This window comes from Electrophorus electricus, chromosome 1 (genome assembly GCF_013358815.1).
Source record: "Electrophorus electricus isolate fEleEle1 chromosome 1, fEleEle1.pri, whole genome shotgun sequence".
Classification (NCBI taxonomy): Eukaryota; Metazoa; Chordata; class Actinopteri; order Gymnotiformes; family Gymnotidae; genus Electrophorus; species Electrophorus electricus.
Genome location: NC_049535.1, coordinates 21,660,605 through 21,676,576, shown reverse-complemented (window position 1 = coordinate 21,676,576; position 15,972 = coordinate 21,660,605). Strand labels below are relative to the sequence as shown.

The window sequence follows — 15,972 nt, the reverse complement described above, 5'->3', positions numbered from 1 at the left end:
CCTGCTTGATTTGATCTGGTCAGCAGTTATCTGAGGCTTCACTTATATAGCTCATACCAGCATGTCCCTTGTCCAGCAGCTGTGCTGAAACAGCACAGACACGGTGTTATCTTCTCCGATACAATATAGGGGTTCTGTATTTTAAAAGTTTAGTGCCACTTGAAATGGAGGAATCGTGGAACAACCTTGACGCATTCTGTGAGGACACTTATGACACAGCTAGGGATTTAAGGATTTATGAAATAATCAGGGATTAGATCAATTTTAATTTTAAAGATTTTTCAGTTCAAACTCTATTTTTATTATTTATATAGTTGTTTTTTTAAAAAAACAACTATTTACAAAATATTTTACAGAAACCATGTTAATTGAGAAGAAAAAACAACAAATAGCAATTAAAAACACTGTAAGATTTAAAATGAACAAAAACATAATTAAAAAAATAAACAATTTTTTACAATAATTATAGTTTTTTTTGTTTGTTTTGCTTTGTTTTAAATGCTAAGGGTGTCAATAGTTCTTCATTGTTGTCTTAAATCAGTTTCCGGAATGACTATCAGGTTCCTGTTTGATGATTTGGGAGGTTGAACTAGAACATATGTAAGAATGATTTTGCTTTTTAAGAATTGACCCGTCATTCCGGTGGATATGAAGGTTCTGGCAGCAGTATTCTGACCACAAAGCTGGTCCTGTATATTTTTTTCAATGGAAAGAATGTCACAGACCTCGGAGATATTATGAAGGTGCCATTTTGCACATGTTACTGTCGCAGTTCTTAAAACTGCTTCTATCTTAGTTATTGATTAATTCCATTCCAAATAGATTCTTTATGATGATGACCACTTCTCCTATGCATTGATGGACCATTCTTTATAATTGTGATTTGGTACTTTATTTTTTTAAGAATAAGAAATGGCATACCTCAAGCAAGACCTAAAGCACTGCATGAGGAAGCACATGTATACTCTTAAATGAATTGTTTTGGGGTTCTTCTACTTATCCTTGCAGGGGAACTTTATGTTTGGGAATAAGGAATGCACTAATGTGTTAGAGCACTATGGTACTCTGGCCATCTCTCCAGGAGTGGGGGATCACTGAAAAGGCAGGGAGCTGGTAGCAAATGAAGCTGTGGGAAGTTGTTTTTTGGGGGGGGTTCGTTGAGATGAATGCATGGGACTGAATGTGTCATGTGGCATGTAAATGGTGCTACCATTGGCTGGTAAACGAATCAGCCAATACAAGCATTTAAACTATAGTTCTTAATTTGGAACAAAAAGCAAGAAGCACACCTACTTTTTCAGTTAAAGCAGTGTCTTGAGTGATCCATCCAAGGCTGTTTAATATATAAATTTTCTATTATTTTATTGGTATGTACTGTATTAAAAGTTTTAACTATTGTACTTCTTTTGTCTTTGACCAGCTGTAAAATCAGTAGTAACAAATGGTGGTGTTGATTATTATCATTTCAGCAAATGTCTGCTGCTCTCTGTTACCACTGTCTCCATTGTTTACAAATTGATAAAATGCTATGCTCCTAGGTAATGCTTATGTAACACGGACTGCCCGAGCGCCGATGGGCGTGGAGCAGGACGCACAGACTCCCTCGACTGTGAAAGACGTTTATTAATACACGACGTAGACAACAATGGTGGCACTCACATATAACATTTATGGGGAACATGACTATACACTCAACACGTAACAAGGATAACCTACACATTATTAGAGACGATACAAACAGGCGTTACTGCTCCACAGAAGCTTAATACTACATAGCGACAATGACCAACAGAGTGCACACACTGACAGGGGTTTAAATGGACAGACCAACATGTAATCTTAATCCCTATACAGGTGTGTGCAATCCCGGGGCGGCGTGGTTACAAACACATACATGCGAATCCCCCGCACGCAGCGGGCCATACCAGGTGACTCGTGGGGGGAGGAGCATTCCGTGACAGCTTATAAGATCCACATAGACAAGCACTCTAACCCTAACCGTAAACCTAACTATATCCCTAACTCTAATCCTAAACCTTCCCCTAACTCTAACTCTAACCCTAACCCTAACTCTAAACCTAACCCTAAGCCTAACTCTAACCCTAACCCTTGGCTCCAGAAGTTATCATAAATGTACTAGCATACTTAATATATTGACATAGTTACCTCAAACTTAATCTACTGTCATAACACACTATGACAATAGAGTTCATCTACTCACAAAGTTGATCCAAAGTGTTTGAGGGATTCCCTGCTGACGTTTACCATCTCCTAAAATGTTTAATTTGTTTCTTTACAATAAATACTATTTTTATAGACATTTTTCATAAGTAGTGGAATAAACGTATGAAAATCTAAGCAATTACAAAAATACTTTGTTTAAACTATATGTGTTAAGTAATCTATATTTTATCTGTATTCGTTTTGGGGGAGTATTTATTTATTTAGCTATTGCACTAATGTGCTTCATATTTAATCGGACTCATACATTTTACAGCATCTTATTTGTTATTCATTGTTTAAAAAATCGAAAATTAAAATTTCCACACTAACCATTATGCAATTTTGCCTGATATGTGCTGTTTAATTATTGCATTAATAATGAGTAGGAAAGTTCCCCAAGTGTTTTACACCTGCAGTCTAATTGTTTGCTTATTCTACTTATGCAACAATTTAGGAACAAGATAGATCTGAATACAAAGAACAAGAATTATGAACAGATCATTATATCAGCATTGCAGATGAACTGGTAGACACACTAAGCTTTGATCAGACACGGTAAACTGAAGACAGAGTACACTGTCACCTCATCCACTTCCTTTCCTTCCCCAGTATGCCCCAATGACATTTCTCTCCATTTGAAAACATTCATGCTTGATTTACATGCATATAAATGGGATCGCACACACACATGCATACCACTGATCAGATGCATAAACACACAGACACGTACACTATATGTCCAAAACTGTTTGGATTCCCTTGGTAATTATTCAACTACACCTACTGCTAAAAGCTGTATAAAATCAAGCACATAATTATTCAGTCTCCAGAGCCAAACACTGGCAGAAGAATGAGATGTTCTGAAGAGCTCAGTGACTTTAAATGATGCATTTCATAGGGTGGCACCTTTGCCACAAGTCACTTCATGAAATTACTGCTCTACATCTGCCCCAATCATCTGTAAGTGCTACTGTTATGAAATAGAAATGTCTGAGAGCAATCACATCTCAGACCTGAGGTATTAGACCATCCAAACTCACAGTGCGTGGTTGCCAAGTGCTGAAGCTAAAAAGATTTTCTAAAATCCCCTGTCCTTTGTGTTGCATCACTCACTACAGAGTTCTGGCCTCAGCAGCAGCACAACTACTGTGCACCAGGTACGTCATGAAATGGGTTTTCATGGCAGCTGCACACGAGCCTAAGAGCAAGATGTGCAATGCCAAGCATCAGCTGAAGTGGTGTAAAGCACAGCATCACTGGCCTCTGGAGCAGTGGAAATATGTTCTCTGGATTGATGAATCATGCATCACTACTTGGCAGTCTGATGGACCAGTCTTGGTTTGGCAGATGCATCGGAATGCATGGTGCCAACAATAAAGTTTGTTGGGGAGAGATAATGGTTTGGGACAGTTTTTCAGGGTTTGGGGTGAGCCCATTAGCTCAAGTGAAGGGCAGTGCTAATAATGCAACATATAAAGACACTCTAGACAATTATATTTTTCCCACTTTGTGGCAAGTGTCTGGGGAAAGGCCTTTCCTGTACAAACACGACAGTGCGCCTCTGCACAAAGCCAAGTCCATAAAAGACATGGTTTAATGTGCTTGGTGATGGTGGAACCCTGGAGACTTGACCTCAACCCTTGAACATCTTTGAGATTATTTGGTACATACGTTGCCTCACAGAGCTTCTTGTCCAACATCAGTGCCTGACTTCAAAAATGCTCTTTGCACAAATGGGCACAAATTCCCACAGACACACTCCAAAGTCTTGTGGAAAGTCTCCACTGTGCAACTCCATATTAATGCCCATGGTGTTGGACCGGGGTACCCAACAATCTCAAAAAAGGTCTGTATGGTGTCTAGATATTTTTGTTCATAAAGTGTGCAAACACACAAGCCTCCAAGTGCAAACGAATACAAATTCTAGCAATATCATGCCTTCAGGTAATGTCGAAGAGGGATATTAGTTAAGAGTGTAAAATAATAAAAATTGTTCCACATGTAACTGATCATTTTTGGAAATTCAGAAAGCTTTACATCTAATGAAACCTGATAGAATAGAACCTGGTTAGAATAACACCAGTTTGTTCTCCCACATGCAGTAAGCTCCTTGGAGAGCAGGCAGCAACACTAAGGTCACGGGTTTGATTCCGAAGAGCATTGTGATCCTCATAAATATGTAACATACTCTGTCTACCCAATGCTGTAAATGTGATCCCCAGCACTGAATCATTAAAGAAAGAAGAAAAATAGGTAGCAGGGATACTGGTTGGTGTTCAGTTGTTTTACGGTATACAGTAGCTCATCTAAGCACTTTATGCATACAATGGATGAAAACATGTTCCCTTTTTGTAGCTGTACACCTGACCTAACTTCAGTAACATTCATATGCAAATACAAACATGCAAATAACAAATGCCTCAAAAAAAGGAAGAGGTACAAGCAGCACATAGGGCAGGGCCTTGGTATGGTAATTCTTCATCAATCTGTAGTGCTTAACCTAAAGATAATCTGACCTCAGAGTACACAACATTTTATATGGCATTATAAAGTGCAATCATTATTCAACCTCATAGTGATTCAACCTCATAGTAACTAATTAGTTAAACTGACAGGACTATTGGATACATAACAATTCTAATATTGCTCTAATATTTAACCTTGGCATGCTGCTCACAGCTGTTGCTTATGAAAGGAGAGGCACAACACAGGATGCAAGAGCAAAGCCTGTTTTATTTAAAGGGATGACTGAGAGTGAAACCAAACACAAAGTGAGCTAAATTAGTACACAACAGAAATTGAAATACTGAAATACGAAGGATAATACGGGTGAACATAACAAGAGTTAAACGGGACACAGAGTTTACTCTTGTGAATAAAGGTGATGACAGCAACAACAACAATAACTGACAATCAGGACTAGAAAACATGAGGTATAAATGCACGAGGCTGATGAACAGAAACAGCATGACACCTGCACCATTATGGCGCTACAGTACATAAGAATTCGACACTACTTAATGAGGTGTGATAGTTTTACCATAATAGCTTAAAAAACTTGATGGAGGTGAGATATACATACATACATACTGGAAAAGTGTGCTCAGTAGCAGAGCTGATAGACCGAAAATAGTCAGTGCTGTAAAAAGGTGCACTTTGGAATTCATTAACAATTTTATTACACATTCATTTCCGGCTACACATATATAGGTACAGTTCCAAATGTATTTATAGCTAAATTATGGCCTGATTCCCAGAACATCCTCTTTATACACATCTCTTTACCTTTTAACAAACCAATTTGTATTTTCTCTCTTTCACTCTCTCATGCTGTCTCATAAAAGAAGTGAGGCCATGTAAATATAAAGGCTTGATTGACCACCTTACTAATAGCATGCCTGCTTACAGTATCTGTAAAAGAGCTACACTGAGCTTTTGTAAGAGTTATTTATCTCTCCCCTTAACGAGACACATATTTCCTGATGCATGTAGGGGTTAAAACTATGACCTCTGTTAACACACTATAATTAGGCCTGTTGTCATGTTTTATTGTCTCTGGATGATTATGCCATTACTGTGTTGTTATGTAATAGTGATAGTCATACACAAGGCAAACGCATTCACCCACAGGTTTACTGTACTGCTGACTTCTCTCAGTATTCATAGATGCATTCTATGCCCTATTGCCAGTGACGCACATAGTTTTGTGAGCAAAATACACAGCCCCACAGGTTGTCTATCCACAATACTCTCCTTATGTAAACATTTTTGTGTTCGATTTGACCTGCTTTTGGTCTTTTTTCTGTATCAGGTTAGGACTACATCTGTCTGGTTGTGTGTGGGTAGACAGAGTTTTTTCAATATATTAGACTCACTGGCTGATATTGTCTGAGGAGCACATTTTTCACAGCATACAAAAATTATGCCACTATCCATTTAAGCTTATTCTGGGTACAATGATGTAAACAAAAATCATGTTTTCACATAGTCATGGCGTTTTAAACTATCGGGACATCGCTGGTGTCATTGGATATCTGTGTGTTAGCAAGCTCTCCCATGCACATTTGAAGTCAACCATGTACACAAGTGCATGTGCACATCATTTGCCATTAGCTTATCTCTAATGACAATGTGTGGGAGTGTCATAAATTAAACTTAATGTCTAATCAGCACTGTAATTGCACTACATCTTATAAAGACTTTCATGTCTCTTGTGATCCTTTGGCTCACCGATGACTTTTTGTAACTCAAAAGTGTATCAGATAATCTTAACTATGTGACACTGGAGCTGAATAAAATGGTGCCTGTATTTCCTAGCTTGTGGGAACACCATGCAGGTTGGTCATTACAGACACATGAAGGTGACATTGGGCGTGTGTGTGTGTATGTGTGTGTGTGTGTGTGTGTGTGTGTATGTGTGTGTGTGTGTGTGTGTGTGTGTGTGTGTGTGTGTGTGTGTGTGTGTGTGTGTGTGTGCATGGAAGCACATGTGGGTGTGGGTATATGTGCATGTATCCATGTGTAAGCTTTTTTCAATCCTAAGAAAAAAAGTGTTTGTATGTCTGTGTGTGTGTGTGTGTGTGTGTGTGTGTGTGTGTGTGTGTGTGTGTGTGTGTGTGTGTGTACATGCATGCTTTAGTGACTCTTTTGCAGAATATATTTCTGTTACAGAAATTCATTATCAGTATCTAAAATATTAAGAACAAACAAAAAACATGTTTTCTGCATAGCAAACCTAATGCAACTAAAGTACATTAGATTAGCTACTAAAGTACATTAGATTAGCTACTAAAGTACATTAGATTAGCTACTTTGTGCAATCCCTCACTGGAATTAATCTTATCAGAAGCGTGAGCAATCTTAGAAGCTATAGAATTATTCTATTGTCCTAAGCTTGCTACCTGTATTATTCTTTGAATTGGCACCTATTTGAAGCCCAGGGTGAGAGAGCTATGGCATGTGAGGGGAAAACCCAGCAGGTATTCTGGTTCACAAGGACATAAAGGTGAAATTAATGAGGTAACTAACTAGAACAAATGGTTCATTTTTTAACTTGTGTGTATTTTTGTTCTAGAAGATAAACATTGGTCTTAATATATGAAGTATGCACATTTAAGTTTAAAAGGTACAAGTCCCAGCATCATTTTAAATAACCCATGTAAATTAATTAAATACTTTTAACCTGCTTTCTTAAGTTAATATCCAAAACTAGGTGGTTGGAACAAAATCCTATGAAGGATTTTTATTTTCTGAACCAGAATTATTCACTTTTGTTCATTATTTTCCATGTATAAATCACTGTCACAAAAAAGATGACCACATGTGTTGTATTATTACAAATCGTTCTAGCTTGAAAGCTGGGCATTCACTTTAACACCTTACATTATAGCTTTTCCCCCAGACTCATTAGCACTCATTAATCACAGTGGATGCATTGTGAAACAAAACCTTATTTACCTTTTTACTGGGGACTAATTCCCATGTGACATAATGCACCTTTGTATAACTGTACAATACCCATAAATCTGCAATATACTGTAAATATCTGTGCAATGTTCATATAAACGATAGATAATTATGGTTCTTCAGATTCTGGTCATAGGTCCACACTCACATATTGGCTACATCACATTGGCTCTTTAAAGTCTACTCTATTTAGTGTATACGTTTAATCTCCCCTTTGTTGAATATCTTCATTCTCTTGAATATGTGTAAATGTGCACTTGTCTGGTTGGTGTACTATGTTACATCACAGAAGTGTGCACAAACCAAGACAAATTCCTTGTAGGTCCAACATACTTAATAAAGTGGTTCTGCTTCACTGGACTTTAGCACCACCTGGTGGAAAGTCAGATAATTTTTTTGATATATATATATATATAGAGAGAGAGAGAGAGAGAGAGAGAGAGAGAGAGAGAGAGAGAGAGAGAGAGAGAGAGAGAGAGAGAGAGAGAGATAGATAGATAGATAGATAGATAGATAATCAGTTTACTATCTGAAGATATATGTTGATAAACTGGAAATTGTTCGGGGTACTCAGGCATTTCCTACAATTCCTCAGTTTAAAACCGCATCTGGGCACTAAAGACGCATCAGAATGCATTCTAGCGCACCTGCAGCTCTGCGTGCTCGTCGCTAGATGGCCAGCACCAGGCACTTTAGGGATATGACGCACACAAGCACACAAGCTTGACCAATGAGCGCTTGCAGCGCATATTTCGAATGTCAACGTACCGACCAAGCAACGCTAGCGTAAATTTCGTTAGTTATGCGCCGTTAATTGTTTTGACGATTTTCGTCTATATTGTCCACTTTGTAGCTATCCATCCATCTAACTGGTAAGTTTTAGTAAGTGCTCATGCACGTTATTTTCTCTCGTTAGAAAATGGCAGATATATAACCAACAAGCGAAGTTTCAATCGGCGAATAGATAACCTAGCTAACGTTAGCTATCTAGCGTTATCTAGTTAGCTGTTTAAAACGTCTATACAATAGTTTTGTATTCAGCGCCATGAATGTAAATATTAAAGCCAGTAAACGTGCAACATAGATACATGTCAGGAAGTTCGCTATAGTTTATCTTGAGAAAGTAGCTAACGCTAACTAGATAGCTAACTGCAGCTGTGTTCCCTTTGACACCAGTCCTTAGCCTTAGCTAAGGTAGTTTGCTAAACAAACGGGCACTTCCGAGCTAGCTAAGCTAACGTTAACTAGCTAGCATTTTTTTTTTTAACTGTCTGTTGTTGACAGTGGACCCAGATCCTAACATGTTCGGGCCCACACGCGAGGAGTGAACATGCATCAGTCTAGGTGGTTCCATAAACTTCGATTTCTAAATCTTTTTTCCGTTAAACATTAAACTCGCTGTTAGCTAACGCTAGCTACAACTACTCTGGAGTTTAATATGCTGCGATGTTTCAGTATACAAGTTGTACCATGCATGTACTCGTGTCAGATGACCGGCCTTTTTCAAGAGTAACCTGGGTTTTACATGTTTTTAAATGTACACTTATACAGTCAATGCATTTTTACATACTTTTCATGCAAATACTTATGCATCCAGCATAAATAACTGCATATACTTGGCCTGATATAAAACCGTGAGAGACCACTGAATATGACGTAGCTGTTTAAAGACCGAGAAAAGTTATCAGGTAACTTCTGAGCACATAGAATTTATAGAAAATGACTCGTAGCCTAAAATATACCTAGTGAACTGGCTACTTTGCATATTAATCTGCAAGGTACTAAAGTCTGACTCGATTGTTTAATTTATTTTAGACAAATGTTTGCTTATGTCTTTAATAATGGTGTGTTTTAATTTTTTTCCTTGTAGCCCAGTACGCCATGGTTCGCGAGAGAGTGGTGCCGAAAAAGTCATTCCAGCAGAGTCTGGATGACATCAAAGAGAAGATGAAGGAAAAAAGAAATAAGCGATTGGCAATCGCAGGTTCCGTCAGCCACGGGCTGTCCAAACTGAAAAACAAAAACACAGGTAACGTGCTTAAATGTTCTTAACACTTTATCTAACATACTTATGTACCTTTGTTGCCTAGGTATATGTCTGATATGTCTAACAATATTTCTATCAAACATGCTAAACAGAAGAGTTGACCAGTGCATATGGCAAAAATGTATCATGATAATTAAATATTTGAACTGTTCGTGATGTATATTGTGCAGTCTCTAGTTTCTGAAGTTTGCTAACTAGTTAGAACAGGAAGAGTGCACCAGCAGAGCTGTAGTGCCTCTTTTTTACAATAGGTTTTGACAAAACTACAATGCATTTCCAAATGAGTATTTACCTAAATATTATATGTGTGTGCATTATATGTATGTATGTGTGTGTGTATACACACACACTCTGCCTGGCCAAAAAAGGTCATCACCTGGATTTAACTAAGCAAATAGGTAAGAGCCTCCCATTGGATAATTACTGCATGGGTGATTGTTTCAGCTGGCAACAAGTTATTTAACCCTAACTGATGCAGTGAGTAGCTTGTCATTTGTTAAACAACCATGTCGAAAAACACATTCTGTAGTTGTGGAAAAGATGTTGATCTGTTTCAGAAGAGTCAAATTATTAGCATACATCAAGCAAACATCTAAGGAGATTGCTGAAACTACTAAAATTGGGTTAAGAACTGTCCAACGTATTATTAAAAAGTGGAAGGATGGTGGGGAAACGTCATCTTCAAGGAAGGGATGTGATCGGAAAAAAATCTTGAATGATCGTGATCGGCGATCACTTAAACATGTGGTGAAATCAAATCATAGAAAAACAACAGTAGAACACAGGGATATGTTTAATAGGAAAGTAAGAGCATTTCTACATGCAAAATGCGAAGGAAACTCAAGGGATTGGGACTAACCGGCAAAACGGCTTCAGTTCGCTATGGAGCATAAAAATTGGACTCTGGAGCAATGGAAGAAGGTTATTTGGTGTGTTGAGTCCAGATTTACCCTGTTCCAGAGTGATGGGTGCATCAGGGTAAGAAGAGAGGTGGCCGAAGTGATGCACCCGTCATGCTTAGTGCCTACTGTACAAGCCTGTGGGGGCAGTGCTGTGCTCTGGGGTTGCTGCAGTTGGCAGCAACGTTATGTGCCCGGAGAATGAGTTCAGCTGGCTGCCTAAATATTCTGAACGACCAGGTTATTCCATCAGTGGATTTTTTTTCTTCCTTGATGGCACGGGCATATTCCAAGATGACTGCCAGGATTAATCGGGCTCAGATTGTGAAAGAGTGGTTCAGGGAGCATGAGACATCATTTTCACAAATGGATTGGCCACCACATTTTTACACGCACACAATATTATTAAAATACACCTGCCCCACCCAGGTGGAGTTTGATCCGGTGTTAGTTGAGAATCCCATAACCTGAGTCTGCACTGCTGTCATGTTCTCAATAGCAACGGTGAAGCCATTTGTGCTGAAGAGCGTGCAGGTCAACAACAAAGCCCTAGCCCTGGCTCTGCAGGCCGAGAGAGAGAAGGTACGGCAAGCACAGGGGGTCATCCTGCAGATGAAGAGGGAGAGACAGGCCCTTCTTTTCCACCTGCTGATGCTGAAAAGGGCATTGAGGGAGGCCGGTGCGGTGAGAATCACACAGGTGAGCCACTCTCTGCTATACTGGTAAGAATGTCATTGTATTTGGAGTTCTCTGTGGGTCCTCGCGGCAATTGCCAAAAGGGTGGCTGATAATATGCAGGAGTGAAGGTGTTAACACCTATAGCCAAACGTGAATCCCCAGCATCACTCTTGCTGAACGTTCCATTTAGTGGTTATTTTAAAATTGTCTACTGTAATATATCAATGTCCAGGGCCTTTGTAATTAAACAGTTGTCCAAGATTGTGTTTTGTGCTATGAAAGTACATTGACAAATTTTGTATACTTTAATGAATAAATACTGTGATCAGGTGCAAGCCATTGTGTGATGTGGATAACTGGGCATAATTTGTTGTAAAACAATGGTCTGTTTCTGACTATATCATAAGTTGTAACTCTTTTTGTTGTAACTTTTCCATTTTTGTTTTTAGATGTCTTCTCCAGAAGAGCCAAAGCTGACCCTGCCTGCATCCACCAGTCCTGGGTGACTGATGCATTTCTGTATTAATAAATCCAAATGAGAGGTCTGTAGTTTAGGTTCACAAAGTAAAACAACTCAAAAGGATATGTTTTCGAACCTCCTGGTTTTGCCAGTTAGTTTAAGCAAGCAGGTATTGAAAGTCTTTATTAGAAAATCACAGGGAGACTTTTACATTTGGAATGAACATTTATACCCAGCTCAGGTATCTGTCATTTTTGAACATTTACATTAAAACAATATTGGGTCACCAGGTAGCATTTATGTTTAGCTAGTCTGTTTCATTTTTTGGTAATCTCTCTATTCAGTTCTCCTATTGGTAGTTTGTACTCATTATTGGTGTACATATTGTAATGTCTTTGGTTTAGGCCAGCACCACAACTGGAAGCTATCACTCAAGAGCAGGAGCTCTGCTCAGTTGTGCAGACCTGCTCTCCAGATGCTGGTTAGTCTCACTGTCCTGGACCTAATCCTAAACAATTCCATGTGGCTGTAACCTAAAACTTAGGGTTTAAAGTAATGAATGACTCTGAATAGTTTTTCATGTCACAGGCACAGATCCTTGTGGACTTCGTAATGGAACAGCTTCTTTGCCATCCTCAGTGGTAATGCGCCGTAGACAGGATGGAAGGAGACGGTCTGAGCGCATGCGGAGGCGGAGCTCGCTGTTTGAACCTGCCTCTGTGAGAGTGTCCGTTACAGAAGAGGCAGAGCCCCCTACCTCAGACTTGACAGAGAGATTTTGGGACCCGGCTGCTGAACTCTGCCGCCAGACAGGCACTGCTGAACCTGAGCTTACTGTGGAAAACACCTTGGTTGTAGGGCATGAGTCTGTTCAGACTGATTTGGTCCAACCTTGTTCCAGGGTTGGGTTAGACCCTGGGCCTCCTGAACTCGCAGCTTCCCAGCACTCCACTCCTGAGGCACCGAAGCGCGATGCCTCCAGGCAGGCAAAGAGGAAACCCTGCCAGCCTGCCACACGTCCCAAGCCTGAGCGTGGCCGTAAGCCCGACCGCGCCCCTCTGAGGAAGCCATGGGAGAGCAGCAAGCAACGTGCACGCTCCAAGAGCCGCGAGAACTCACGCAGCCGGGCCCGGGGGCAGCCTCCCCCACCTGGTGACCGCCTCACCTCCTCGCTCGGCAGCAGTGACATGTTCGACTTCGACTGTGAAGAGGCTGTCCATGTCACGCCTTTCAGAGCAGGGAGCAAGGTGTCAGAAAGCCAACCAGAGGAAGCCCTGTCCTGTCCTGTTGTCCCACCCAGTTTTGGTTCCAGTCCTTGTCCGACTGCGCAGGTGGAGTCGAGTTCCTCAGAAGCAGAAGAGGAAGCGGATGGCAGCCTGTATGTACCAGACGACAAAAAGCTCAGACGTACTCGTAGCCCTCCGCTGCGGCGAGCTCGATCCAAGAGGAGGTCCGTGCAGAAGAGAGCGAAAGAAAACGCCCCTGTGAAGCAGCTCCCCGCTCCTTCAGAGAACACAGGTGAGGTCATACATTTCTGGCTTCATTCTCACAGCATGCAATGTGAAGACTCTTCCTAATTTTTATTATTTATTTATTTTTTCTGCTTTTTTTTGCAGAGGACAGAAAAATGTGCGCTGAAACTTCAGTATCACTTTTCCCACAAGTGCCCACAGAACTACATCTCCCACAATCCCCGTATATGGACTTGCAGTTTGCAGACTCTCCAGTATGTCTGCATCCTGAGAACTCCAGCCAGTCAGGCCCAGGCCAAGAGAGATGTAAAGGTAATTCCACATGCTAACACGACACTTAACTTCTTCAGTGTCTAGAGCATGCATTACCAGTCATAGTTGTGTCCTTTCTCTGCCAGCAAGAAAAGCAGTTTTTGCTTCTAACATGTAGCTCCTTCTGCAGGAGTGACCAGAGAATCTCCACTGTCTGTCCCCCTTGCTGGGCAGGCAGGGCTCATGGTGATTGACAGCCCTTTGTTTGACCTCACAAACTGTCGGAGCCAGGCAGCTGAACAGCAGTTTGATATACCAGCGCCAATGGCCAAGTCTAGAAGGAAAAAAGGTAGCGTCCTCCTATTCCTTACATCTTTACTCCTCTTTTCCATTGTACTCCCATACAACTTCGCAAAACAAAACCTCATTCAACAAGGCAACTTCTCTTTGACTTCAAATGTTACTTCAAGGTATATGAAACCTCCTCCCACAACTAAATTCATTACATGATTTATTTACAAGTCATGTAAAAAGTGATGTTTTGCTTTTGTACTAATAATGGTTAAATGTACATGTGATGATTTCACTCATGCTGTCGCATTATTCTTAAAATGTTCTTATCGACCTTTTTATAGCACATATGTAATGTTTTACATTTGAGATTTTATCATCTTTTCTTAAAGTTTACACTGACTGTTTTCTTGTGTTTTATTTGCACACATATGCATATATATGACGTTATGATCATGCGTGTTTCTCATTGCACTGGTGCACTACTTATGTTTCTGCAGGTGGTCTGGTAGTACATTCCTGTTTGGGCTTGGCTTTGAGTGATGTGACAAATCTTTCCCCTGCAGCCTATCGCCAACCTCTGCCCGGTCACGACTCCACCCCTGGTGCCACTCGTAATAGACGTTGCACTAGTGCAGTGAACTACAAGGAGCCTTCACTCAGCTCGTAAGTCTGAGTTGTTTGTATCTGTTGTTTCTCACAACCAAGATACTGTTGTCGTGTTATGTTCAGTGTGTACCCTCAGTTACTGCAGTTTTTGAAGGCAAGGTTATTAGAGAAATGTTACTGTTTTATGAGTAATGGTAGTACAAAATTTGTAGTTGTTCCTCTTAATGTGTAATTGCGATCTTCCTATGTTTCCCGTACCTTTTTTTTTTTTCTCTCTCTCTCTCTTTCTCAGGAAACTTCGTCGTGGTGATAAATTCACAGACACGCAGTTCCTGCGTTCACCTATCTTCAAGCAAAAGTCTCAGCGCTCAGTTAAAACTATGGAGAAATACAATGAGTCCTTTGTAGGCTGCCGCTAAACATTTTGCTTTCTCTGGCTGAATCTCAAATGGGATAACCACAGCTTTGTATATGGCTTTATTGCTAGATTTAAACTAAATGACGTTTGTAATGTAAATGGCAGATTGTTTCATATTACTTGCTACTTTTTAATAGCAAACCACAACTAATAATAAAGTTTTTCTTTTACATTTTTTTCAGAGTTCTGCCTGTCTGCCATCTATGAATTATTAGGGCCGCGAAGCTACTTAGAAAATTAGAACTACTTAGAAAGGATATGGGTCCTGCACATATTTATATTTTCTAATCTCATATCCATCATATGATGAGGGCTGAGGTTAGGAAAAACATATTACAGGGTCGTACACGTGTTGTTTATTTGCTACAAAAAGATAAGTGAAGATTTTTGTCTCATATGTCCCCATTCAGATGAAATGACTATTACATTACTCTGACTTGTTACTGTTTGCAGAAACGCTCAGGTCCCCCCCCCCCCCCCCCCCCCCAAATAGGTGAGATGTTTGAGAGTATCCTGCTGACCACTAAAAGATGACCTCAGCAAAACACGGGCTCGTCCGGGATTTGAACCCGGGACCTCTCGCACCCTAAGCGAGAATCATACCCCTAGACCAACGAGCCGACATAAGAGGATATTTTGTTGGAAAACTTTTCCAACAGCAACTACATGAACGTGGGATCGCAATATTTGTCACTTTACTGCCATCTTGTGGCTGGATAAACGCTTGTTTCTTGAGTGACCCTGGGGTCAGGCGGTAGTCGCATTATGGTCGCATTGCCGGGTTTACCGTCGACCAAGGTTTAGCGGATTTTGAAAATGTGCAAAAAACCGAAATGGAAAAAGACCGCAATAAGAAAAAACAAATGTCGCAAAAAATACGCTAAGACGAAACGGAAAAGTGAGAATATCGCTAACGATAAAGAATGATGGAGACGGGTGTTTCGATGAAATTATGGCCTATTAAGCCGTGACACCGAGTAAAATTTCTCCATTTCGCTTGTTTAGATGTTGCTCCTAATCACGGTAGCCTACTTCATCTAAAGTTCCTAAGCATAACCGTAGTGGATCATAACACGTGTCATAATATGGTTAACACTGTTCAAGCACTTATTTATCGATAACATTGACATTATTAATTATGTTGGCTTGACAAAGCG

General features: G+C 40.2%; 1 protein-coding gene and 1 non-coding gene across 3 annotated transcripts; one reads left to right on the top strand and one right to left on the bottom strand.

Annotated features, from left to right (window-relative positions):
• The first annotated feature begins 8,463 nt into the window (after window positions 1-8,463).
• On the top strand, window positions 8,464-14,955 carry sgo1 (shugoshin 1). Of its 2 annotated transcripts, none has more exons than XM_027014425.2 (10): window positions 8,464-8,561; window positions 9,560-9,718; window positions 11,135-11,334; window positions 11,763-11,815; window positions 12,178-12,254; window positions 12,362-13,291; window positions 13,390-13,557; window positions 13,688-13,846; window positions 14,355-14,454; window positions 14,690-14,955. In XM_027014425.2, exons 2-10 carry the CDS (start codon window positions 9,571-9,573, stop codon window positions 14,814-14,816), a joined length of 1,962 nt encoding a protein of 653 aa, XP_026870226.2. In that variant the 5' UTR covers window positions 8,464-8,561; window positions 9,560-9,570; the 3' UTR covers window positions 14,817-14,955. The 2 variants fall into 2 exon arrangements, with proteins under 2 accessions (XP_026870226.2, XP_026870225.2); XM_027014424.2 differs by having other exon boundaries at window positions 14,289-14,454.
• Window positions 14,956-15,363: 408 nt separating this feature from the next.
• Window positions 15,364-15,435, bottom strand: trnap-agg. Its single transcript has one exon. It is a non-coding gene; the product is annotated as a tRNA-Pro (tRNA).
• Window positions 15,436-15,972: the final 537 nt, after the last annotated feature.